We start from the raw sequence: 23,966 nt of genomic DNA on the forward strand, positions 1-23,966 counted from the left end.
CGAAGCGATTGCTACTGTGCCTGCACGAAATGAGTAGCAATGAATGTCACTGTCCTGAGCACGCTGTCATTTTATTATGCTACAGGAGGATAAGCAAGAAAAAAGACACTCATCTCGTATCATATTAATGATAATGCAAGTTGACTCCTTAAAGACGGTGCCAAGTTCTATCACTAGAACCAATTGATTTCAGGTTGCAGTCCAATAACGACATTAGATATCAGCATCCATTCCAGTGCAACATTTAATACGTTAATTAATACAAACCACCTTGAAGCCAAGCTGTAAACTCCTGCTGAGCTCTCTGATCTCGGGTCCAAAGGGTAGATAGAATCCAGCAGCACAGTAATAACTAAGTGAGGCGTCATCGTTCGAGTCCAAACGCCAGAGAATGAGGGACGGGGGGACGGGGGGACGGGGGGACGGGGGGCAAGTTGCACACTGCAAGTCATTTTGACAGTGCCGTTTGTTTTCGAGTCTTCTGTGATGGCGTGAAAACGGCGTGGGCAGCGATAAATGGTGTTTCATAATAAGAGGTTTTGGCATATTTACTGCAGCACATCATAAACCTGGAGGCTGCAGTCGCTTTTATGATGAAGTGCTTCTCTCAGCGTTGCCCTCCTCTCTCCAGTTCATGCAGCAGTTCTACAACGCCACCTACCCGGAGCGTTACCGCACCCCAATAACGGACAGCTGTGTCAATGTACCCACTGGGGGGGGGCTTCTTTGGCTCTCTGATTGTGGCTCCTTCGGTCAACAATCTAGGAAGGTAATCTGACACATTGAGAGCCGTCTGAGAGTGGATGCACCGTGTTGAAATATAATGAAAGCTCCTAAGAGCCCGATATTATCCTCTTATAAACGTATTTTTAAAATGCACCATTGAAGTTTCACACAGCTCATGTATTATGGGATGGCTGTATGTCCCTGTTTCAGCCCTATTATGACATCATAGTTGGTCTCAAATATGATTCTCAGAATATATTTTCTGACATGAGGAACAAGCAAAAGAGGGAAGGAGTTGTTTTTTGTTTTTCTTCAGACAGGTCAGGGACAGTTATTTTTGCTTGAAATCTACACACACACACACACACGCACACAACAAAAAAGTGTTTTGCCTAATGTTAGACCTTTTAAACTTGTTTGCCTGGTGTGATTTGAAAAGCATCCAACCTCCAACAGGAAGGGCACGCTCCTCTTCAACAACATCTTCTCCATCGTCCCTGCTGTAATGATGGGAGTCAGCGAGATTGCCAAGTCCTTTGATATCATCATTGTGGCTCGGTTCATAGTGGGCATCTGTGCAGGTCAGACATCTTTGACTGATGACGAGGGAGATTTTTTATTTTATAGAAATAGCTTTCCTTGTATGCAGGCCTCTCATCCAATGCGGTGCCCATGTATCTGGGAGAACTGAGGGCGGAGCCACTGGCATCATGCCACAGCTCTTCATCACCATTGGCATCCTCAGTGCACAAGTGGTGCACAGAGATTTCATTCATTCATTGCTGTTATCTACAGCATTGTTGCGTCGCCCTTAATTTTTAACTCTGTTTTCCAACTTTTCTCTCTCCTCAGTTCTACTTCTATGCTGATAGCATATATGCCAGATGCAGGAGTCAGGCAGACTGACATTCAATATGTCACCGTGGCAACAGGTGCAGTGAATATCATCATGACCATTGCTGCTGTAGGTGTAGAAATGCCTCTTCATCTCCGTTGTGATGAAGAGGCATTCTTGTTTTAGGTCTTCATCGTGGAGGCCTCGTGACGAAGGCTTCTCCTCTGTTGTTTTGGGATCTGCTGTGGGGCCTGTGTGATCCTCAATGTCGCTCTAAACTTCCAGGTAAGTTTACATCCTGACTGAGTCACTCTACTGCCCTCTAGTGGTTCAGCACGGAACAACTCAACAACTGGTCTGCAGTATTTTGTTTTTTTTAATCAAGATTCTATATTTAATAAACTAAGAATATATATTGTATATTAAATATATGATATTATTAAATATATAATCTTGAATTGTTTTCTTCTTCAGTAAACAACAACAACAATAGGCTGCAGGTGGCGTAGTGGTTAGCGCTGTCGTCTCACAGCAAGAAGGTTACTGCAAATTATCCATAGTGTATGAGTGTGTTGGGTTGTCTGCGTGGCCCCGCAATACGCTGGTGCCTGGCGACGCATTCAGGGTGTGCTCCGCCTCCAGCAACTCCTGTGATGTGCAAAAGCAGAAGAAAATGCATGGATAATGATATATAATATAATACAATAAATGACATTTGCATGACTGTAGAGATAGACTTGTACCCTTTTACATAAATAAAATATTTATTTATGTATATCCTCAACTGAAGGTTTAAATGAAGTGATCATATAATGTGGCGTACAGCATACGTTTGTCGGGGGATTTGCCTTCAGCCTCAGTAAACCCCGGATCAGTTAAGAGAAAACATTTTACTCTTTGCTATTGACAGAGAAAGACCATCCAAACACACAATATGTGTAAATTAAACAGGATAAAGAGCTGAGATTAAAGCAGGGAAGACCTCCGATGGACCTTGAAAAGACTGAGGAGTTGATACAAGCAAACAAAGAAAGCCGGTGTGCTGCTGTAAAAATGTCCTGGTTCATCCAGCATGGATCTGAGCCACCCCAGACAACCCTGATCACACACAACAACACCTTTCTTTCCTTTATCTAGTGGGATCTCGCTAAACTCTCGGGTCTTTAACTTATATTTTTTTTAGACATTAGTCCGTGAGACTGATGCTGCCACCTGGGGGAAATAAAGGTGAGGGGGAATCTTACCTGTATCGCCAAAAGTTCAAAGGCTTGGTCTTGTGTTTTCATTTTCATTTTGATGTGTAATGACTTAGTATCACTGGGTGTGGACTCAAAAGTGTCTCTCACTGAAAGAAGTGGCATTTAAACCTTGTTACACTTTCAGTCCTCACAAAAGCCACCATCAAATATTTGCAAGCCGACAAGTTTAAAAAGGCTGAAGCAAGTCAGTCCAAAGGAAACGGGCCAGCGGCATAACAGGTCAAGGGTGGTGACATGTTATTACAGGGATGGGGTAACGACTGAAGGGATTACGGCGGCACGTCAGACAGGCGCTTGCATGCTTGTAGAGCTGGTCTATTAAAAACTGCACACACCATAATATTCATCCATTGAAATCTAGTCTCATTACATTTAAAGCAAGTTTCTCTATCATTAAGTTCTGAAACAAAACTTCTGCAATTCTATTTAAGACTTTGACGTGCTGCATATTGGAGAACTACTGCTGCCAGCACAGATGAGAGGCAAAACTGCAAAACAGACAAAAATAAAATGTTTCTCATGACATCATGTCTTAAGCTAATTCATATAGTGACCTTTGATGTCAGAGAAACTGACTAAAATAAACGCTACAAGCATTTTTATAGCCATTTTAGGTTCTTTGCCTCCTATGCAAAAACACCAGAACAATGTGTGGCGTGAGCTGCAGGAAAAACCGGGCTGGATTGATGCACTTTGTGGCCAGTGTAAGGCCAAGTAAGGCCTCTAGCAGTTTAATACATCAGAATGATAATGATGATAATTGGTGTGTTCCTGTATGTTCTTTTGTATTCCCTGCCACAGTCCAAAGATGCGTCACATTGTATGAAAGCTGGTGACTTTAAATGTAAACAGTATTTTAGTTTTCATTTTTTCAGTTCACATTTGTTCCCAACAAAATCAGATGTTTTTTTGTTGACGGGAGAAAATAACACGGATACCCTACATCAGCATCGCCTGTGACATCATTTACGTCACAGGACATGCCATCGGCCCCAGCGAGTCTGACCCCACCTGTGGTTATTTACACACGATCTGATTGCAACAGCAAGCTCCATTAGCCAAAGTGTTGTTTGGATGTGATCAGACATGTAATTACGCATGTTTTGGACATCTGCGCTTACTCGTTTGAGGCCTTTGAGTCACCGTGACCCCTGAGGAGTGATGATGTGTCTCAAGTGTTTTGGTTGTGATTGTTTGAGGCCTTTGAGTCACCGTGACCCCTGTGTTGGCAGTTTTCTGTTACTTTGAATAATTGTATAATAAAGACACATGATTATGTAAGATTGGTCTTTAATTATTTTACCAAGGCCTTGGGGCTTCAGTCATACAAGCAGAACACCGGTTGTCCGACTGAAGCCAAGGGCAGTGAGCACATCTCGCTTATATAGGCACACATTCTTTGGTTCTTGGAACAGTAGGCAGGTGTTTATACAAGAGAAACGCTAAGTAACAATGTGGGAGGAAGTCATAATTTCTAAGTGTCAAACACGGAGACTAAGTGTCAAACACGGAGACGCAGTCCAGAACTGTTTATCACGAAAACTCTGCCGCACACGAAGGTCTTTCGGTGAAGCGTAAATGGGAACCTCTGCAGACAGTTATTGTCCTACTAACCGTCCCTGTAGATCAGTTACTTAACATTGTTCAATCTCCACTTAATGATTACTTGATTGCTTTTGCAATTATCAATTATATAATTGTCATTATGCTTAGTAATTATTCTATTGCCAATACAATTTCCCCCTTTGATCACATCTAAAAGTGATCACTAAAAATGAAGAAGATAGGACAGAGAACCAAAAGCAGTGAGATATCATACACCATACAAAATAGTTGCGGTCTCTGCGAACCATAGACAATTCAAACATGTAGGCAAAACTCATGATTCTCGAATGACAGAACGACGGCACCAGGAGTTATGCATGAAATGATGAGTATAATGTCCTGTATCTTCGTAGTGCTGTCCCTCTCCGGCCCAGCGAAGTTGGTGAGAGCGATAAGCAGGGGCAGGAGGTCGAAAAGCAGCGGCATCAGGAAGGATGGTGTGCACAGGGGTCGGTGGAGTGATGCGTTTTTATTCACCAATCACTCTTTTCTTCCATCAGGGGCGTGTGATGAGGGGTCGGTGGAGTGATGCGTTTTTATTCACCAATCACTCTTTATTTCTGGCACAGCTTCTTCGGTCAGGAGTGTGTGTTGATGGGTCACTTTTCAGCCGTGTGGGTCGTCAGCTGAACTTAGAAGGGATCCCGCCACTGTTGGTGTGTCCAGGACTTTCGTCGGGTGTTCTTTACCCGCACGAAGTCTCTGGATCCGATGTTCAGGCAGGAGCATCTGCTGCTGCTGCTGGCAAGACGACACGCCCTCTCTCTTTGGTCTCAGTCAGTACCTGCGTCAGATTCATGCAGTATTGGGTCAGTGCATCAGCACACAGTGTGCTTGGCCATAGGAACCAGTCCAGTGGTTGGAGGTCGTCCAAACCACACCTCAATTGGCGACGACGGATTATGCTGTGGTTTAGTTCTCATCTGTAATTGCATCAGTACCAAAGGTAAACATTTAATCCAGGATAATTCCAACATAACTTCGTTCAGTGTGGCGTTGTTTCGTTCTACAGCGCCACCAGAGTGCGTCTGGTAACTGTAGTGTGTCTTCAGGTCCAACTTGAGTCTGTCACTGAGTTCTGAAAGCATTTTGTTAGTCATTGTTGAACCATTGTCAGATAGAATCATTTTCTCCATCGCTGAAGCACTTTGTTTCTTTGATGATGTGTCTCGAGTGTTTTGATTGTGAATGACCGCGTCTGTGGGACCTCTCCAGGTCCAATCCCTTATGTGGTGACCACGTAAGTGTTCAGGCAGTCCGCCAGGCCGTCTGCCTTCATGGTGGCAGGCGCCGTCCACCGTCGGCCTCGTCTTCCCCTTTTTAGAGGTTTGTTGCACAACTTGGAAGAACTCTCACAACGAGGGAATGGAAGTTTATCATTTTGAAGTAGAATTGGCGTTGTTTGTTATTGTTTCTAAATGTAAGCGGCAAATTCAACGCAATCATATCCTGAGTGCAATATGTTGTTGTACTTTTATGTTTTTAATCACCGGTACTTCATTTAATCTTAAAATACATGCTTTTAAATGGGGCAAAGAGGTTGTAGGTTGTTTTTAGGCTAACACTGAAAATGAAAGTTAAATCATTGTGTTGCGAAGCTTCTTGAGTGCATTGCCTGCTTCCCGTTTGGTATGAATTGGTGCTTGAGTCATGAAACAGACCAAAAGTCCCTTTGCACTCTTTATTAATGGATCAAATAGATGAATACAATCCATATCTGAAATCCTGCCATGCATTTTTTTTTTCTTTAATTACTAGTGAATTTGCAGGAGGTTAAAGCGCATGCATGCAACCAGGAGCAGCTGAATCTCTTCAGGGGCATTTATACTGATTGTCCAGCTCCACGCCTCCATACAGGCTGAGACCAGAGCTTCCCCACACAAACACATTTCCCACCATGGTGTTGTTCCTCCCGCATGCCATCTGGTTCCGAATGTCCGCTGTGGTCAGGACGTAGTCCCACACGTTGACATTAGTCATCTTACCCACCAAGGCATCCGAGTTGGAGATGCCCAGAGGTCCATCCTGGTCCTTGCCAAGGATGAAGATCCCACCAGGATGCAGTTTGTAACCGCTTTTCAGGTAGCGCTGATCCCCCACCATGCCGTTGATCCACAGTCCTACACTGCCGGTGTTGGAAGACCAGCTGATGCAGTAGTTGGTCCAGTCGTTGGAGTTGAAATTGTGTGGCAGGTTGATGTACTCGTTGCCAATCCAGAGTCCCACCTCCCTCGCATCGCTGTCTTCACTGATGGAGATGGTCAGCTCATTGTCACTTTCATCCGTAGAGTAGGAGATGACGGTGTGGACCCCCGGCAGCCCGAGCAGGACGTTCAGGCACACGGTGAAGGCGTTCAGGTCCAAGAGTTTGAGCGGGCTGGCCAAAGCATAACTGTTATAATTGTTCAATGGAAAGTTGAGCACCAGAGGAAACAGACCAAGAGGCTCTGATGGAAAATAGACAAGATGTAATCAGACTAGAGGGACAGAAGTGTCCAACCGCCAATCACATATCACAGCTCAGAATGGAAAGGAAAATACAACCACTGACCAGAAGGTTGCAAATGGCGCTGTCCACCTTAAGCAGATCAATTTAGAGAGGGAGAAGCACTGCAGTTATTATTTTTATTCATGCTTGACCACGTCTAACCATCTTCAGAAGTGCTATGACTCACTGGAAAGGAGGCTCTTTCCAAGCGATGTGACCAGACCCTCGATCTTCACGAGCTTGGATTCAATTTCTTCCTGACGACAAAATGCTGAAAAATACAGGATGAGCTTTTGCGTCAGGCTTGGTTAACCGATTGCTATTTTTGAGTGATCACAATTGGGCGTGGCCGTACGCACTTCCTTTCCCTAGGCGAGGTAGGAACGAAGACTCCACCACACGGCCATTGAGAGGTTGGGCGATGCGGTAGTCGGCGCTCAGGGTGATGTTGTTTATGTCCATCAGCGTGTTCTCCAGCTTCCTGATCTGAACTCGGCAGGAGAGACACTGGGCTGTAACTTAAAATGCTCACAGCAAGGCCAGTTTGCCATAAAAGGCGCTTGTTTCTGCCGTACCTGGTTTTGTGAGAGTGTGATGGGCGTATCAAACACAGTCCAGATGATGCTCTCGTAGCAAGGCGGAGTCGTGAGGGAGCCCTCGTACCTGAAGAAGTTGTAAAGGTTCTCGGGGAGCATGGATCGTACGTTGATCTTGGATATGTTCATGGACTGACCTGTGGGAATCCCATTAAAACCAGGTTCGGCTCAAAGACTCGAGGCCAAGAGCAAGTTTATGTCTACAGGCAGTGACTCACCGACATACTTGATTTTGTCCAAGTTGGAGATGAAATCGCTGTAGTAGGTGTTCTCAAAATGTCCGTCCTGAAAATACAGCTTGAAAGTTGAGTAAAATCTTTGCATTTTAAATTGTCCATTAAACTCAGCTTGACTTCATTTTTGTGACTTTGTTTTAATGCCGACTCTCATTTTGTTGGAGTGGTTGTTTGTTTCCTGTGTTAAATAGAGAGAATTTTGCGGGAACATAAATACATTTGATTATTGTTTTAGATGCAGCTTACAGATCGTGCAATGCCAAAACTCTACTCTTCTGTGATGTGGAACTTTGCAAGTGGAACCACATTCTGTCTGTCTAATCATTCCAAAGGGTTAAACTATGGTTATGCCACGTTGAAGCTCCTTGATCTCAGCTGTGTGTAACCGTGTGCTTCTAAAGTGCAATTACGTCACAGAAAATACAACAGTGAAAACCACAAACATATCATCACATACAAATTACAAATGCTCCATGATGAAACTGCAGTCTTGGCATCCTGTCATCGAAAAGACAATAAAATTATACTTGAATCAACATTTAAGTTGCATGTTAAAAAAACTAAAACAGTTCGCCCACATCTGTCCTCAAATGGTCCATAAAGGTCCATACAGTAGCTCCAATATGGCAATAGCTGGCCATTTTGTTTAGCTTGTGTAATGTGTTTCAATGTTTTTAATGGGTGTATGCTCTTGTTCTTCCGCCCAGAGACTACAGATGGAAATTAGGGAGTAGCTGCTCATGATTCGACACGTCTTGAATATAATATTTGTAACGGGTCCTCGACATAAATAAACTAAAATCATCAGTATGAGAGCATTCAAATGAGCTTTTTTCACACAGCAGGTTGATGAATGACATATCAGACTTCAAAAGACACTGATCATTTGTCCAAAGACAAGCTTTAGTGGCAAATTTCCAATTGAAAAGCTTAATAGAAATGGTGGTGACATCCGTTGTAGTTGTTGATCAGCCTGATGGTAAAAGAAAAAAGCAGTGTGTGTGTGTGTGGGTGTGTGTCTTACATACATCAAAGAAAAAGGCAAGCACTGCCAACCCGTCTGGTTTATCTAAGGCTTCACTGAAGTTCTCGTACTTGTCAGAATTGTAATGGACAATATGGAGCTGAAAGACAAGGCACAAATGCAGAACAGATACGGGGCGTCAAAAGTTTAACCACTGACTTGATTTTCAAATGTAAATCTCATAAACATTAGATCAGGGGTAGGCAACCTTTTTCATGATGCGTGCCACTTTACAATATTCTCAAGCCCAGAGTGCCAACACTTACTCATTTAATAGAACAGTACCGGTCCATGAGGCATTTATATCAGGGCCGCACAGAAAGAATAACTAATCTATATCATTTACGTTCTATCGATTATTAGTCTAAAAGGTGTTTTATTTTGAAAAACGACCGGATTTTCTCCAATGTACCAATTGCCAGTGAATTTTCTCGGTCACGTGATATGTTACAAAAAAATCAGCCCTAAACTAGTGAAAATGAGTTTAAAAAACAAATGTCCTTTCGAGCTTCAAAGGGGAAAAAGGCTGAGGAGGAAGAAGAGGAGGTGATGGCCTCCAAGAAAAAGAACGCTTCTTTTAACAGACAAACCAGGAGTCGGACTTAAAACACGGGCTTTTCGACAGCTAACTCTGCAGTAGATATTGGTGTAATACTTGAATAATAGCTATTGCAAGTGCATAATATAAAGTTAATTGGTAAGATCATATACCTCTTTTTTTCCATTTCATTACTCCCCTGTTTGCAAAAAAATTGCCCGGTATGAAACCGGTCCGTGGCAGGAACAAAATCTATAAATCAGTCCTGGGTAGGAAACACAGAAAGCTTACAGGAGTCGATAGGAAAGTGTCCTTTCAGCATTCTTAATAAAACTTAATAAAACATGATAGGCTATTCTGCCAGGAGGGCAGGTGACAGTCACGAGCACATAAAAAAAAAACATGGCTTCTCCCTGTGTCATCATAAATAGTGTATGACACGCGTGTCTTAGGTTTCCGACCCCTGCATTAGATGATTGAGAAATATAATACGGCTTTAAATTCTGTTTATATAGAAGAATACATTTGCAGCAGGCTTGCAGGCAGCAAAGAGACATATTAGCAATTTAATATTTAAAAGAAAATGATAGCCTCTGTCAAGATAAGTTAAAGAAGAGGCTGGAGATCAGGTTTCAAGTCAAACATGGTGGGTTCTTCTGATTTTATTACTGATGCAATGTAAGCATGTTATTGTAGGATCAACTGTCTGACATGTCATGTTTTAATAGTTGCTCTGAACTGAAATGAGGCAGCGTTTGATCTCCTGTGGTTTGCATTCTGTGTTAAATGCTCGTTCTCCCCGGCACACCAGTTCTGGAGTGCTGTTGGTTTCTACCTCTGCAATGTAGCGAATGCCATCTAAGGTGTGTTCTGACCCGCTGGCCTCCAGGTCCAAGCCGCCCCAGTGCAGATGCATCTGGACAGCTGTGTATGCTGATGGGAGGCCTGTGGTGATGGTCAGAGTAGGAGGCAGGCTAATCTGAACTATAGTTGAAACATAAAGATGCACACATCAAAAGGCATATTGGTGAGACTTGCTCTAAACCTCAGGAATAACAACTTCTGTTCTGACTCATGGAACTTTGTAGATTTATTAACTTTTCAAACATGACATGGGAACAATGTGCAGTCCGAATGCAATCTATTGCACAACTCGAGAAAGTTTGGAGAAATTGTTAGAAATATATTTTCAAGAGTTTATGATTCTTTATGAGAAATTGATTCAGCATTTTCCAAAGTTCTGACGATAATTTAGGAACAAGAGAATTAAAAATCTCGAGCCAATATTGAGTAATAAAAAAAAAAAATCTCATTCTCCACTTTCTTACCCGTGTGTCCGTTGTTGGTCATGAGGAAGGTCCCCTCCTGACCTTCATAACCGCTCAATGTCAGCTTTAACATGTCTGGGTTGTACCTCACGTTGCGCCGCTTGATGTCTATTGGGGACTGCTTCAAACCGCCGCATGCCGGGTACTTGGTTGCCCACTGCGTCTGGTCCAATGCTCCCTCTGGATGAAGAAAAGGGAAGCATTCTAGGACTGCTACGAGACAAACAGTCAGATATACGCTGAACGATCAGCGGCCTGTTCTGCAGTGGTTGGTTATTTACATTTACAATGTAAGATGAATCTCTCTCTATGTGATTCTGTTCTTCATTTGCTGCTTGGCTATATCTGAGTTCATAATCAAAGTGTTATCTCAGGGGATAGTGTGTCGCTCGCTTCTCCATTTGGAAACCACGCAGGTATTGAACTTGCATTATCTGCTATATATATATATATATATCCCTCAGCCATATGAATAAAATAAAGTCCACATTAAATCAGGTATAAGCTGGATTGAGATGGCTGAGCCTGCACTCCTGCTCCAAAATTCCGCTGGCCCCAGGAAGCAATCTTTATTCTACCTGTGTCAGGTATTTGCTCGGTGTCAAAACCAACGCCAGGACTCAAAATTCATCGAGTCCACGTCAAATAATCAGAATAGCAACAATAACACACACAAAAAAACAACTTGAACGACGCGCATGTTATTTGTTTTTCGTTTTGCCATTCTCAAAATTTGGTTGTTCATGGATCAGCTGCCACGCACATTTAATTTCATTTAATGTTAGTTTAATTTCAGTTGTGGAACAAATTCAGACATAGCAGTTGACAAATCTAAAACTACACTCTATATATAATTTAAACTAATAAAAACCATACCCTTGTAGGTCCAGTGAATCCGATTATGCTGCATATCAGCAAACGCAACACAAGCAAAGCAAGCGGAGACAATTACAGAGAAAACGTCCATCGCTGCGTGTCTCATGTCCTCCTTGACGCAGGACGCTGACTGCCCACATACAGTTGTCTCTCTATTTAAATGGGAGTTGGAGGGAGGTGTCTCTGCTGAAAACGCCCAGTGCAGGTCCTAGCAAAGTTTCTGTCGTGTGAAAAAGCAGAAATGTCCTGTTTCATGTTCATTCTTGTACCTGTTGACTTATGAACATGTGAAACATTCTGAACTTAGTTTTTGTAGAATCTTTTAGGAGCTTTTTGTCCTGTAAGCTGTTGCAAGTTCTGCTGCATTTGAGGATTTCTTTTATTTTTGCACGAAAAGAAAGAAAACCTGCAACTCAGGACACCTTATTGGTGGTTTAGCTTCTTTTGTTAGTTTGTCTTGTAGCTAGTTATTTTTATTACAGTTTTTCTCAGTTGCTTTGGTGCTTTTCTCACATCACTATTAACATTTGCACAGCAGTTGGTGCATTTCTCAAGACAGTTAGTGCAAACTGCAAAACTTCGTGGATAACCTGCAAAAGCAAGTCTTCATGTCAATGAAACTCATCAAAATGAGAAGTCTTGACACCATCGTTTATGAACAAGATAATCAAATGTCTTTGTCGTGTCTTCATTATGACACTTTATTCTCTGTTTTCCAATGCAAGAAAAAGGTCAGAACTCGGAGACGCGACCTGAAAATGCTTCAGACAGGACTATACACACTACTTGTACAGCCATTTGAAAACTGCAGTAAAGTTACACATTGCTGTAGTTAGGGGACTAAGTGAGTACAAGACACTGAATACGTGCGTTTCACATCTTTACTGTATATGCTCTTTGCAATTCTACAGCATTGTGCAAAAGACAAATACACTACAGTCACTTATTTAGAAGAAACATAAGAAACACCCTTTTGGTAGAGCTGATCAATATAACAGTACATATTGTACCTGAACATTGGTCAATCATTCTGGCACATCCAGATGTTCCTGTCTGTCTGGACACATGTTTTCATCACAACGGATATCTTCCATTGCATGACTGCTGTGATGTCGCCAGATGCTGCATTCACGGCTGCTAGCACGGCCATTGGCCCGCAAAGAAAGGTATAAAAATTAGCATGACACAATTTGATGACTAGTTCAACAATTTTGTATGTAACGACTCAAGCAATGAAATAGAGACTATTGGTTTTATTGGGAACGACTATTCAGCATCCATAAGTATAGTTCATTTTGACTGACATGACATAAGCAAATGATAACAGCAGAGAATTGTATGAAAGCAACTGATGCATGACCAAAAACATTTGCAATTTGTTCAGAGGAAGGAGGAATTGCTGCCATGATGTGCACAAATGACGAAATGTCATGGAGGTTGAACTAATAGTTATGAGAATTTTCATTCTGATCTGAGAAAGGCAGCAAAGCGACTGAGAAAAACTGTAACTGTTGCACAAGCTTTGTTTGCGTTAAGTAAAGTAAGATGAAGGTATATATAGAAAATTGCAAGCGGTGCACCCCTAGTACAAACTTGTTCATGGCTATGTTACTTATTTGGATAATATGATCAAATAATATCTGCATTTTATACTCCTCCTTTTCATCATCTGAACATGAAATGCCTGAGTTCTAGAGACATTGGCTGTGTGACATTTTCCCTGGAGGAACAAATGTCCATACCTCGTGAACAATGATAATATTTAAAGAACAAACCGGCAGACAGACAGATTAAGGCATTCAAATTAGGTAAATTCCCTCCCAGCCATTTCTAAGTATTACTTCAGATGTCAGTGTGGTACGAATGTATTCACTGTCTTCACATTGCTCTCATTTATACTGGATGTTGAAAACGGAAACAAGCCCGCAAGGGCTTTTTTGAAATGCTCCTCTTAGACAGGATGTTTGACGTTATTTGTACTGTAATACATGCTACTGTGTGACTGTACTTGTACTCTAACATTCTATCTAATAAATATATTCATCATCATCAAGGATCAGGAGATTATCACATTCATTTTTTATTTATTCCTTACAACACATTTTATGGAATCATGGTTGCAAATGCGCACAGGTGGTAACGCAAACAACTGTTCATTCAGTTGATGCTCTTTCATCTGCAACATCTGTGCTTTCACTGTCAGCTGTGAATCATTTCTTATCCAAATGCTTTGTATTTTTGATGTACTATTACCTCATGTGTAATCTATATAAGGATATAATATAACTAACTAACTATTACTGTCTCCAATTCTACGTGTGTTCTCTGCCCAATGTCATTATTGTTCCGTATGATACATGCTCGGCCCTACAATGAGCAGGCGTCTCATCCGGGGTGTACCCAACTTCTCACCGGTACTGTGACCCACAAGGTGGGTAAGCGGCCGAAGACAAGATGATTCCGATGACATTGTCTTCAAGAAGATGAATGACACATGTTAATGTTTTTTTTTTTTTAAACAATCAGAACTATTCAGATTCAGGCAAAACATCTGTACTTTAATCAAGATTATGAAAGCAGGATTTTCAGTTAAATAAGATGACATACTCTATTGGTTTTTTTATTTTTATTTTTAAACTGTGGCATTTTTTCGCCGGAGTCGATATATCTGTTGATATATTGATGTTGTTCTTGAACAAGAGATTTGAAATGAAACAATTAATTTAGTTCTTCTTTCCTGTTATTTATTAGCAAACAAAACTTGTCATGCTGCTGAAGGCACCTGTTGCAGTGACGTGCTGGTGACAGCATCTGAACAGCAGGTGGCGCAGTCGGATTTAACAGAGAGTCAATGCAGAAATCTTATCTGACACGCCTCTGGTTCTGCTGCAGATGCTGCTGCACTCACTGCACTGCGCAGCTGCATGAAATCCAGACAGTAATAATTCTAATGCGCTAAGGAAAAATACTCGCCTCACCATTGTAATCCTCACACGAATTTCAAAATGTGCTTCTTCAAGAGAATCCAGATATTTTGACACTTTCGGATTCATGCGGCAACATTTCAAATGTAAGGTTGTCAACGTTTGAAAACAAACTCAAAATAGGGCTGAATAGTGAAATGTATTTATGTTATTTATTTATTTAACCAAAAAACTTGAATTTACAATCATACATGAAAACAAACGTTCAAAAAGGAACAGGTTTAAGTTCACCTGAACTTTTTAAGTCCAACCCTTTAAACCCTTTGAAGCTCTCGATTTAGCGGTCGACCTTTGTTCCTACCCTCACCTATGGTCATGACCAATGCTCCCTCTAATTTTTCATGCGTCTGAGCAAACACACAAACTAACAAATGTTATTTTCAATTTAGGTTGAATTTGTTTTTTGTGCGCAACGTAGATTTTCTCTGCGCGAAGAGCGTATCAGCTGTGCGTAATTACGCACGAGCGCACCTTAGAGGGAACATTGCTTGTCTATGGGACGTACGTCACAGTGTGACGGTCACACTAACTTGACAGACGCGTCTGTATGTATGAATGGTTCCACCCCTTCATCTGATTCGCCGGTTGGCCCCAGCCAATGGCGTCGCTCCGTTGCTGCCCTCCTTCCTGACTCGACCCGTCGCGAGCGCTTCTCTGCCTTCCCGCACGAGAGAGACCGCAGCCTCCTTGCCTTGCAGCAGTTAGCCCGGAAAGGTAACTTTCACGCCGCCTTTTCTGCTCTTTATTCGGCTAGAACAGCAGCTATTAAACATTTAATGAGCTTAGTCGACAGCAAGTGTTTTATAGAAGCTTGTGTTATTTTATGAATGTGTACGGGGTTGTAGTGAACCCTCGACGATAACCTCCATGGTGTTGACCTTGACTTAGCAGGTACCCGGACTGTCCTCTTTGGGCGTTGTTCATAAATGTCAGTCTCGTTAAGGCTCTTCTTCGATGTCTTAGAAGCAGGCCACCATCTATTTTTAAACCAGGCCGTCAGCAGGCGAGATGTCTCCATTTAGAACTGCAGGCTGGTTGCGGAATGGGGCGTCAAATTGCAAGTCCAACTTCCAGCAGTCCTTTTTTTTTTATTTTATTTATTTATTAAGAATCACTGTCGGTGTCTCATGTATTGCGATGATTTAAAGATGGTGCGTCAGATACTGTCTCCTGTTGCACTTGTTGCTCCGGCCTGTGGTGAAACTACCGGTTGCTGCAAAATTACGCAAGAGCCGCTGTCCCTTCACGCGTTTCTCTCCGGCACAGACCCCCCCCCCCCCCCCCCCCCCCCCCCCCAGGAGACACTTGTACAAGACAAATGATTCGTAATTTGTGAGTTTATTACTGCTGTTTTTAAATGCATTCTTGATTGTGGTGGTAATTAGTGCTTATGGAACCCGTTATTAACGCAGATGTGATTTAATAGTCCTCGGCAACTCCCTCTAAGGTGCGCTCGTGCGTAATTACGCACAGCTGATGCGCTCTTCGCGCAGCAAAAATCTACGTTGCGCACACAAAACCTAAATTGAAAATAACAAACACGTGAAACTTAATTCTGTGCTATTTCCCACTGAGTCAGTGAGTGGCCGGTGACTGGCTGCTGCAGACGAGCAGCTTGGTATATAGATCATATAGATACAGATCAGTCATGGTAGGACTCTCTGGGTCTCGGGACTTTGACCAGCGCGTGTGGAGTTCTGAGCGATGGTGAGATCAGACCTGCGCTGGCTTTTAACCGTATCAGCAGGGTGCGTGAGGAACCGCCGCTCTGCTGCGCCGGACGTGCTCGCTTGTGTTCCATTGGTTCTTCTTGACATTGGTGCGTTCTTACTTACCCGTTTAGCAGTCGTGCTCTCAGCTCAACTTTGTGAGCATTTAGCAATTCTCGATATTAAGTAAACTAAATGGACTTGGAATGTATTTTTGCTGCGTGAGCCACGCCTTTATTGTATTTCTCTTTCTGCGACTCGTGTCTCTGGCTGAATATTTGTCAGTAAACAGTGCAGGGTTTCGCTGAGCTAATTGATCTCGCCCGTCGTTTCATCTGCAGATCCAGAACCATGTCCATCCTGAAAATTCATGCCCGTGAGATCTTTGACTCCCGTGGCAACCCCACAGTGGAGGTGGACCTGTACACCAAGAAAGGTAAAGGGCCAACAAATGTATTGTATGAGCGCACAACGGTAATGGAGGATGTTCATGTTCATAAATTAAAGATTTATTTTTAGACCGTGTGCATTATTTAGCATGTAGCTATTGCCCAGCGTGTGTAATAACATGATAGATACATACCATTGACGACAGTTTCAGACATTTGTGGTGTCCTTTGCCAGTTCAGAGGGTGGACTGTAGTCGGACTGTGTTTTAAACGGGTCGGTCCAGTGGGTCCAACACGGCTGCCGGCCCCGGGCCCAGAGTGGATCGGATCGAGTGTTGGACATATGAAAATAGCTTGTGTAATCTCGTCCTGCCTCTGCAGCGGTGCCTGTCTGGGGACACGGATAGCTCGTTACCGTCGGTACCGCTAGCAAAGCGGTGAATCCATGATGATGAATGTTGGGTGAATGTTGGGTGAATGAGCATTCCATCAGACGATGACAGGCGTTGAGATCGATGTATTCAATTACACAATGGCCGGAGTGCGGCTGAAGCTGCTTGTCTGAGCCAAAGGAATTGCTCAGCCCAGCGTGTAATGTTCAGGGAATGTTAATGAAGCAACCTGAATGGCCACTGACCTGGAAGTGGGCAGACTGGGATGCACTTCCAGCAACGCGTTGGCTTGAAATCGGGTTTTCTGTTCTGCTGCCATTCCGTCTCGTCGTTCGTTTGGGTGTAAATATCACCGTTGGTCTGCTTTACGAAGCTGCTGGCTTCTTTTGGGAGCATTAGCAGCGTTAGCAGCGTTAGCAGCGTTAGCAGCATTAGCAGCGTTAGCAGAGGGCATGCAGGCCGTCTGGCCGGTACCTCTCTGTGTGCTGCTGTTGTGTAACCGTCTTTCCTCTCGCTCGCAGGCATGCTACTAAACGAAATGACGTAGCTCTGCGTGTCTCCAGAGACGGCCGCACTGTTGCCGTTATAACACCTGCACGTCGTGTTATTAGCACGAAACGGTCTCTCTGGAGACCAGCTCAGCAACGGGAGGAACGCCGGTCGGTATTGTAATTTGTCCATTAAAAATAAAGCATGATCATGCTACGCAGATGCTAATTCTACACATTGCTTCTGCAAAAAGCGGGCGTTGTCTGTGCTGCGGATCATTTATTGAGCCTGTCCGACACAGTTCAGTCCTCCCTTCCTCAGCCTTTAATCCCCTCAGAGTGGCGCCATCTCCCCGGGTCCACTGGGAAAACTAAATGCATTCATCCCCAATTTGTCTTCAGCTGGACGGATCTAAAGTCTCCGTCCTTATGGGTGGGTGTGGCTTGACATTCTGCACATGCTCGGTTGGTTGTCGGGCTTTCCCTGTTACATCACCGCTTTCTGCTGCAGTGTTCGTGTGTCTGGACGGAATGCTAATGTGCCTTACTGTCTGACCAGAAATCACATGAGGGGCCTCGGATCCGTTTGAATACCGAGAAGGCGTTACTGAAACTCAAATCCCTTAAACACGCTGATTCTGTTCTATACAAGTATCGCATTCTGATCTGAGCTGTTTATTTTGATGGCTGCTATGATAAAATTGCATTTGCAGAAGTGACATTTCCAAATGTCCCGTGTCTCCAAGGTCTCTTTAGAGCTGCAGTGCCCAGCGGTGCTTCCACGGGCATCTACGAGGCTCTGGAGCTGCGTGATAATGACAAAACCCGCTACATGGGCAAAGGTAAGGCCTCCGCAACGACCTCTGTGCTGCTGCGACCTTCCGCTTCATCTCAAAACGGCTGTACGCTGTGGTCTTTGTTTCCTCCTGTTAGGAGTCAAAAGAGCAGTTAAATATGTAAACGAATTCTTGGCCCCTGCGTTGTGTAATCAGGTAAATAGGAGGCTGGCTCCTGGAACGCGCCGGTGTTTGCCGCAGCATGAAGGACTGGACTCTGGAAACTAACCTCGACAGAAACTAACGGATGTTCACAGATCACAGAAAGAAAATCGCAATATTATAGCGTACACATCCATACAATAATCAATCACGAGTTAAACATCCACGAGAGGCTCTGTGTCCGTCTGCTCTGCATGCTCTTCAGTGTGGATCAGTCATGCTCTGCTTGTCCCTTGCAGGTGTCGCTAAAGCAGTTGAGCATGTCAATAAAACAATTGCACCTGCACTGGTTAGCAAGGTAGGGCCGTTTGCCGTTTGATTACTACTTCTGTGTCCTGCTTCTTCAAGAAGTAGTCCCTAACAAATGTGTCTGACATTGGCAGCGGTAGCAGTGGAGTGTTTCTGAATGGCTAACTGGGCGGTTTTAAAACCCAATGCTAAGGCGTTGCAGAAGTCTGCAAATATGTTCTACAAAGGTCGTTGACCTTTGTGAAAACGTTGTGTCCTGTAAACGGTTGCATTTCATGCCCGGCGTGCTGAACAGATGTTTGTATTTTATGTTTACTCTGAAGTTCTTCTGGAATAACGGCTCATCCTTGTATGTCTAATCCAGAAAGTGGACGTTACGGAGCAGGAAAAGATTGACAAGCTGATGCTGGAAATGGATGGCACAGAAAACAAGGGTAAGATGCAATGTGGAGACGGCAGCAGTTCTGTGACCTTTGATTGTCAGATGTTTAAATATCCTGTCTGGTTATTTCATGTGTGAAGATAAAATCACCTCCGACTGCTCAGTCGGACGAAGTGCTCAAAATCTGCCCTTCCTCAGCTAAGTTTGGTGCCAACGCCATCCTGGGCGTGTCCCTGGCTGTGTGCAAGGCTGGCGCAGCAGAGAAGGGCGTTCCCCTCTACCGCCATATTGCTGATCTGGCTGGCAACCCTGATGTTATCCTCCCTGTTCCTGTGAGCGGCAGTCGTTTCCTCGTAGGCCTTAAAGTCTAGTAGCAGTACAATGCTTCATTATGATGATGATGATGATGATCCCCCCCCCCGCCTTCTTCCAGGCTTTCAACGTGATCAATGGCGGCTCCCATGCTGGCAACAAGCTGGCCATGCAGGAGTTCATGATCCTGCCTGTAGGGGCCAGCAGCTTCAAGGAGGCCATGCGTATCGGTGCCGAAGTCTACCACAACCTGAAGAATGTCATTAAGGAGAAGTACGGCAAGGACGCCACTAATGTCGGCGACGAGGGAGGCTTTGCCCCCAACATCCTGGAGAACAAGGAAGGTAACGAGAACAAAGGCGGGGCCCTGAGCTTCGCTTAGCTTCAAGGGTTGCTCTACAAGACGACAGAGTTGGGCTCCAGCTAGATAACGTCATCGTTTTATCGTTACCCCCCCCCTGTTCCTGTGAGCATCATAGTGACATCGTCATAGTGACATCATAGAAGCACTGCGGTGTCGGGTTACGGCGCTGAAATGCCCCACGAGAGCCTTTTATAGGTCAGATTTTTACTCTGTGTGTTCATAGCGCTGGAGCTGCTGAAGAATGCTATTGCCAAGGCCGGCTACACTGACAAGATTGTCATTGGCATGGACGTCGCTGCGTCCGAGTTCTACAAGGGTGGAAAGTACGACTTGGACTTCAAGAGTCCCGACGACCCCAGTCGCTACATCTCTCCCGGCAAGCTGGCTGACCTCTACAGGGGCTTCGTCAAGGATTACCCTGGTGGGCTCCTTCAGCAATCCTCGAACACACTTCTGTATTTATTTACATGTTTGAAACGCGAACATAGAAATTTGTTGCTTGATCTTGCTCGTCGGGACAATAAATAAATAAGTTAATTTTAAGTTTACGTGTTCCCACCCTCGCCTCCGTTCACTGACATCGCCTGTCTCCGAGGTAAATTTTAATAATAAAACATCATTTTCTAATTATCATTTATTATGTACATTCATATATTTGGTTATTATGTGTGTATGTATGTTTTTTACAGTAATTTTTTACAGTAATTAGCATACACATCACATTCTCAGTCAGTTATTTATGGAGGTCTTTGGAATTTTGGGAGGGATGGAACGAGTTTGTTGCTTTTTAGTTATTTCTTATAGAATTCGTTGTCTCTACCAACGAGCTCGGCCGTAGAACGAATTAATCTAAGTAGAGGTACTACTTTATTTAGATTTTACATTACACTGATCAGTGCTCCCAATGATTTTACAGAACCATACATTTCACATCCTGGGGAAATTCATAAATGATAACACTTCCTAAATTTAACACGCTTGCAGAGATTGCGTCTTTTTAATCATATAGCTGAACGCAACACAAATTCTGAAGCAACAGAGCTGCTTAAATTGAGTCAGAAATGTTCTTAACTCGATGCGTGACGCCAACAAACGACATTTCTTTGTTCTGATGCGTCAGAGCGGCCAGAATAATCAGTCGTTGCAGATTAACAGTCGTCACGAACGCCGGCAGTGTTAAGTCTGCAACATTGCTCCTCTCCCCAACAGTGGTGTCCATCGAGGACCCCTTTGACCAGGATGACTGGACGGCATGGGCCGATTTCACAGCCAGCACTAGCATCCAGGTGGTGGGCGATGACCTCACGGTCACCAACCCGAAACGCATCGCCAAGGCTGTGGCTGAAAAGTCCTGCAACTGCCTGCTGCTTAAAGTCAACCAGATTGGCTCCGTCACGGAGTCTCTGGATGCGTGAGTGTCCGTAACGGAGCAGCGTGTTCACACAACATCAAGTCTGTTGGCTTTACATTCGGGCATGCCGGGGAAATGGAACTTGTCTTGTCTTTTTTTTTTTTTTTTTAGCTGCAAGCTGGCCCAGAGAAACGGCTGGGGCGTGATGGTCAGCCATCGCTCTGGAGAGACGGAGGACACCTTCATTGCTGACCTCGTGGTCGGTCTCTGCACTGGACAGGTCCTTCATCGTTCTTTTGATGAAAAACGTGGTTTTGACTATCCAGGTTTGACTCTACAGACGCTTTCCTTTCCCAACGCTTTTATTGCCTTCCCCAGATCAAGACGGGCGCACCTTGTCGATCTGAGCGCTTGGCCAAGTACAACCAGCTGCTCAGGTGAGTCCGGTTCAGGAACACGACTCTCAAAAGGTTCGGTAGAAGCTTGGCGTTGCACTTTAATAGAAGTGTTAGTTTTGTGCAGAATGCCGCGCAGGCTGACGCGACGGGTCCCTACAATTGAACAAAGTCTCACCCCCCCTCTCTTCTAGGATTGAGGAGGAACTTGGCAGCAAGGCCCGTTTTGCTGGCCAGAACTTCAGGAACCCAATTGAACATAAGTAATCCCCACACGGTGATGCGACGCTAGGTCACCTGTTCAGTCTGGAGAGAAGATGGCGAGAGCAATGCTTAAATTCAAGGTCCAAGTACAACCTCTGCTCACCCTCAGACGCTGCTTTAGCTCCCGTCCGGCGTTTGTCCCTCCGCTTGTGTCCGCATAACGGAGATTTACTTTGCTTCTTGTGAGTTATAGTGAGTCTTGTGCCGCTACTGAGCGTTGAAACTACTGTAACTTTAGTTCAGCTCCACCTCGAGTTGTGTTGTCACTGTGTGTGTGCGATGTGTCGCGTTTGACAAGGTCTTGTGTTGCTGTGAGCACTTGCAGACAGATATAATAAACAATAGAATCTGAAACCTTTCATGACTTTTTATCCACAGAGGAAGCTACCTGAAGTTATAAATCCCACATCCATTCAAAGTTTCATTTAAACATGATCAGGGGTTTAATGGTTTAGAGCAGGGCTGTCAAATTCATTTTCTCCAAGGGACACATTAGCATTATGTTTGCCCTCCGAAGGCCAAATGTAAACCGTAACAGTAAAAATGTAACTAAATGTAATGTCATTTAATGTAAAATAAATGTAACTACTCCTTAACTCTTTAGCCGCCACAGTAATTACAATGAAATATTCAGGTTTGATATCACTTTTTTTATAAGGTTGTAAAACTTTTTAGCGATAAAGCCATACTGTAAATGAGAAATCATAAGTATGAACCAAAGTTTGTGATGGGAATCAATTAACACAATAATGTGGAAAAGTTCCATTCAAATGCAATCATCACGCAGGAACAAAGATAATCGATACAAAATCAAAGCAAAACCAAAAAACCACCACTTTGTCTTGTCATGGGCATGCGCAAACCAAAAAAACCAAACTAAGTGGGCAAAATAAAGAACAAAGACGTCACTTTCAGGATCAGCAGTGACAGCTCCACCTGTAGCCAACTACCTATGGAGCTGTCCAGTGCTGATCCTGAGCCTTGAGTTTGACACATCTGGTTTAGTGCTTCCATCTCTGATGTTATTTCCTTTCCCTCATAACGTTTGCCCTCAAGTGAGTCAGGATTCGACTCTCAGAAGTAAACCCTCTGCTGTCCTGTATGTAAACGAAGCATTTGCAGAGAAAGGCCTCGTCTTCCGGGGCTGCTTTTTTTTTTTTTTTTTTTTATTTTTTATACTGTGTTGCCATGGTAAATGAGGGTCTTTTCATCAGTTGCACCGTGCTATGGGGGGTTTGCCAGCTGGGTGAGTGCCACACCAATTCAAACATCCCTGTTTGAACCTGCCGACCTTGTCTAGCCGTCACCAAGGAGATGTATTACAAATCAATAGTATACAGAGAAACTACCAAAGCATGCAAGCAAGACGAGCCAGAGCGTGTCCTGTTGTTTTTACACTGCAGATTATGAAGTGAAGGAGTTTCTGTCACGATTCAATGCTAATTTCTTTTCTTTGAGACTTGCGCCATCCCGTGGTCATCAATATGTATTGCACTTTCCCTGTATTTAGAAGTTATCCACCAAAGCATTTTGCCCCGAACACAGTTCAAAATGGTAATGAAAACGTAGGCTTTAAAAACAAAAACATTTTCTTCATCAGATTTTATTTTATTATAACTCCCAACAATAGGAATATTAAGTCCATGAAAGTGAGGGTTGCATCCCCAAAAATCACTATCAAATGACCCCGTTTCTGCTCTTTGTGTCCGGCCATCCCAAACTACATGTATTGTTTGCTTCTTTCCACCTCTAGGCTGGCATCTCTTATCCTCTGGAAGTATTTGTCTGTATTTGACCTTCATGTCATGCTTTCCTTTGACCTTTGGGGATGCCTTCTGCTGCATCCAGAAACATCAGTCCTGATCGCCTTCCCGCTTCTTCAAACCACGCAGCTTTATTTGTTCCAAGCTGAACGACGCCCCCGTGGGGGTTTGCTGGAACCTTTGGACGCCTCCTCGCATCAGGAGGGCTCGTTCACGAGATTTAATGTGCACCGGTGAAATTTGGAATTCTCATTGAAATAACGATCGGATTTAGCAGCTGCCGAGCGGTGAACACGAAGCATCGTGACTTCATTGGACCCACACACAAAAATAACGTTTTGTTTTGTTTCTAAATATCCTCTCCTGTTACTATTTTTTTGGACCGACCCAACGGTGACTATAACGAATCGTACTA

General features: G+C 43.7%; 3 protein-coding genes across 4 annotated transcripts; 2 read left to right on the forward strand and 1 right to left on the reverse strand.

Moving 5' to 3' along the window:
* The first annotated feature begins 634 nt into the window (after nt 1-634).
* Nucleotides 635-6,079, forward strand: slc2a5 (solute carrier family 2 member 5). The gene is given in 12 exon segments (XM_068752423.1): nt 635-693; nt 695-769; nt 1,183-1,307; nt 1,376-1,417; nt 1,420-1,481; nt 1,579-1,608; nt 1,610-1,690; nt 1,748-1,846; nt 3,743-3,815; nt 5,641-5,722; nt 5,724-5,751; nt 6,074-6,079. Coding segments are annotated over 12 exon segments (762 nt in total).
* Nucleotides 6,080-6,098: 19 nt separating this feature from the next.
* ca6 (carbonic anhydrase VI) lies at nt 6,099-14,812 on the reverse strand. Its single transcript, XM_068752434.1, has 10 exons — nt 14,803-14,812; nt 10,636-10,815; nt 10,143-10,291; nt 8,774-8,869; nt 7,728-7,794; nt 7,489-7,646; nt 7,273-7,399; nt 7,101-7,184; nt 6,977-7,003; nt 6,099-6,872 (listed from the first exon to the last, which is right to left on the reverse strand). Exons 1-10 carry the CDS (start codon nt 14,810-14,812, stop codon nt 6,238-6,240), a joined length of 1,533 nt encoding a protein of 510 aa, XP_068608535.1. The 3' UTR covers nt 6,099-6,237.
* A 329-nt stretch (nt 14,813-15,141) lies between these two features.
* On the forward strand, nt 15,142-22,145 carry eno1a (enolase 1a, (alpha)). 2 transcript variants are annotated; one of them, XM_068747835.1, is made up of 12 exons: nt 15,142-15,209; nt 16,546-16,640; nt 18,220-18,315; nt 18,407-18,465; nt 19,085-19,154; nt 19,301-19,434; nt 19,536-19,758; nt 20,002-20,199; nt 20,988-21,189; nt 21,301-21,409; nt 21,508-21,566; nt 21,719-22,145. In XM_068747835.1, the coding sequence occupies exons 2-12, from the start codon at nt 16,556-16,558 to the stop codon at nt 21,789-21,791; spliced, it is 1,308 nt and encodes a 435-aa protein (XP_068603936.1). In that variant the 5' UTR covers nt 15,142-15,209; nt 16,546-16,555; the 3' UTR covers nt 21,792-22,145. The 2 variants fall into 2 exon arrangements, with proteins under 2 accessions (XP_068603936.1, XP_068603943.1); XM_068747842.1 differs by lacking the exon at nt 18,407-18,465 and adding an exon at nt 18,711-18,769.
* Nucleotides 22,146-23,966: the final 1,821 nt, after the last annotated feature.

This window comes from Brachionichthys hirsutus, chromosome 2 (assembly GCF_040956055.1).
Source record: "Brachionichthys hirsutus isolate HB-005 chromosome 2, CSIRO-AGI_Bhir_v1, whole genome shotgun sequence".
NCBI lineage: Eukaryota > Metazoa > Chordata > Actinopteri > Lophiiformes > Brachionichthyidae > Brachionichthys > Brachionichthys hirsutus.

What these genes read in the sequence shown, in the direction of transcription:
- ca6 (XM_068752434.1), bottom strand. An exon ending in GGACAAAATCAAGTATGTCG is followed by an intron (nt 7,647 to 7,727) that starts GTGAGTCACTGC and finishes GGATTCCCACAG; the next exon opens with GTCAGTCCATGAACATATCC. An exon ending in TGGAAAGAGCCTCCTTTCCA is followed by an intron (nt 7,004 to 7,100) that starts GTGAGTCATAGC and finishes GATCTGCTTAAG; the next exon opens with GTGGACAGCGCCATTTGCAA.
- eno1a (XM_068747835.1), top strand. Translation starts at nt 16,556, where the DNA reads ATGTCCATCCTGAAAATTCATGCCCGTGAGATCTTTGACTCCCGTGGC. An exon ending in CCCCTGCGTTGTGTAATCAG is followed by an intron (nt 18,466 to 19,084) that starts GTAAATAGGAGG and finishes TGTCTAATCCAG; the next exon opens with AAAGTGGACGTTACGGAGCA. An exon ending in TCGGTCTCTGCACTGGACAG is followed by an intron (nt 21,410 to 21,507) that starts GTCCTTCATCGT and finishes TGCCTTCCCCAG; the next exon opens with ATCAAGACGGGCGCACCTTG.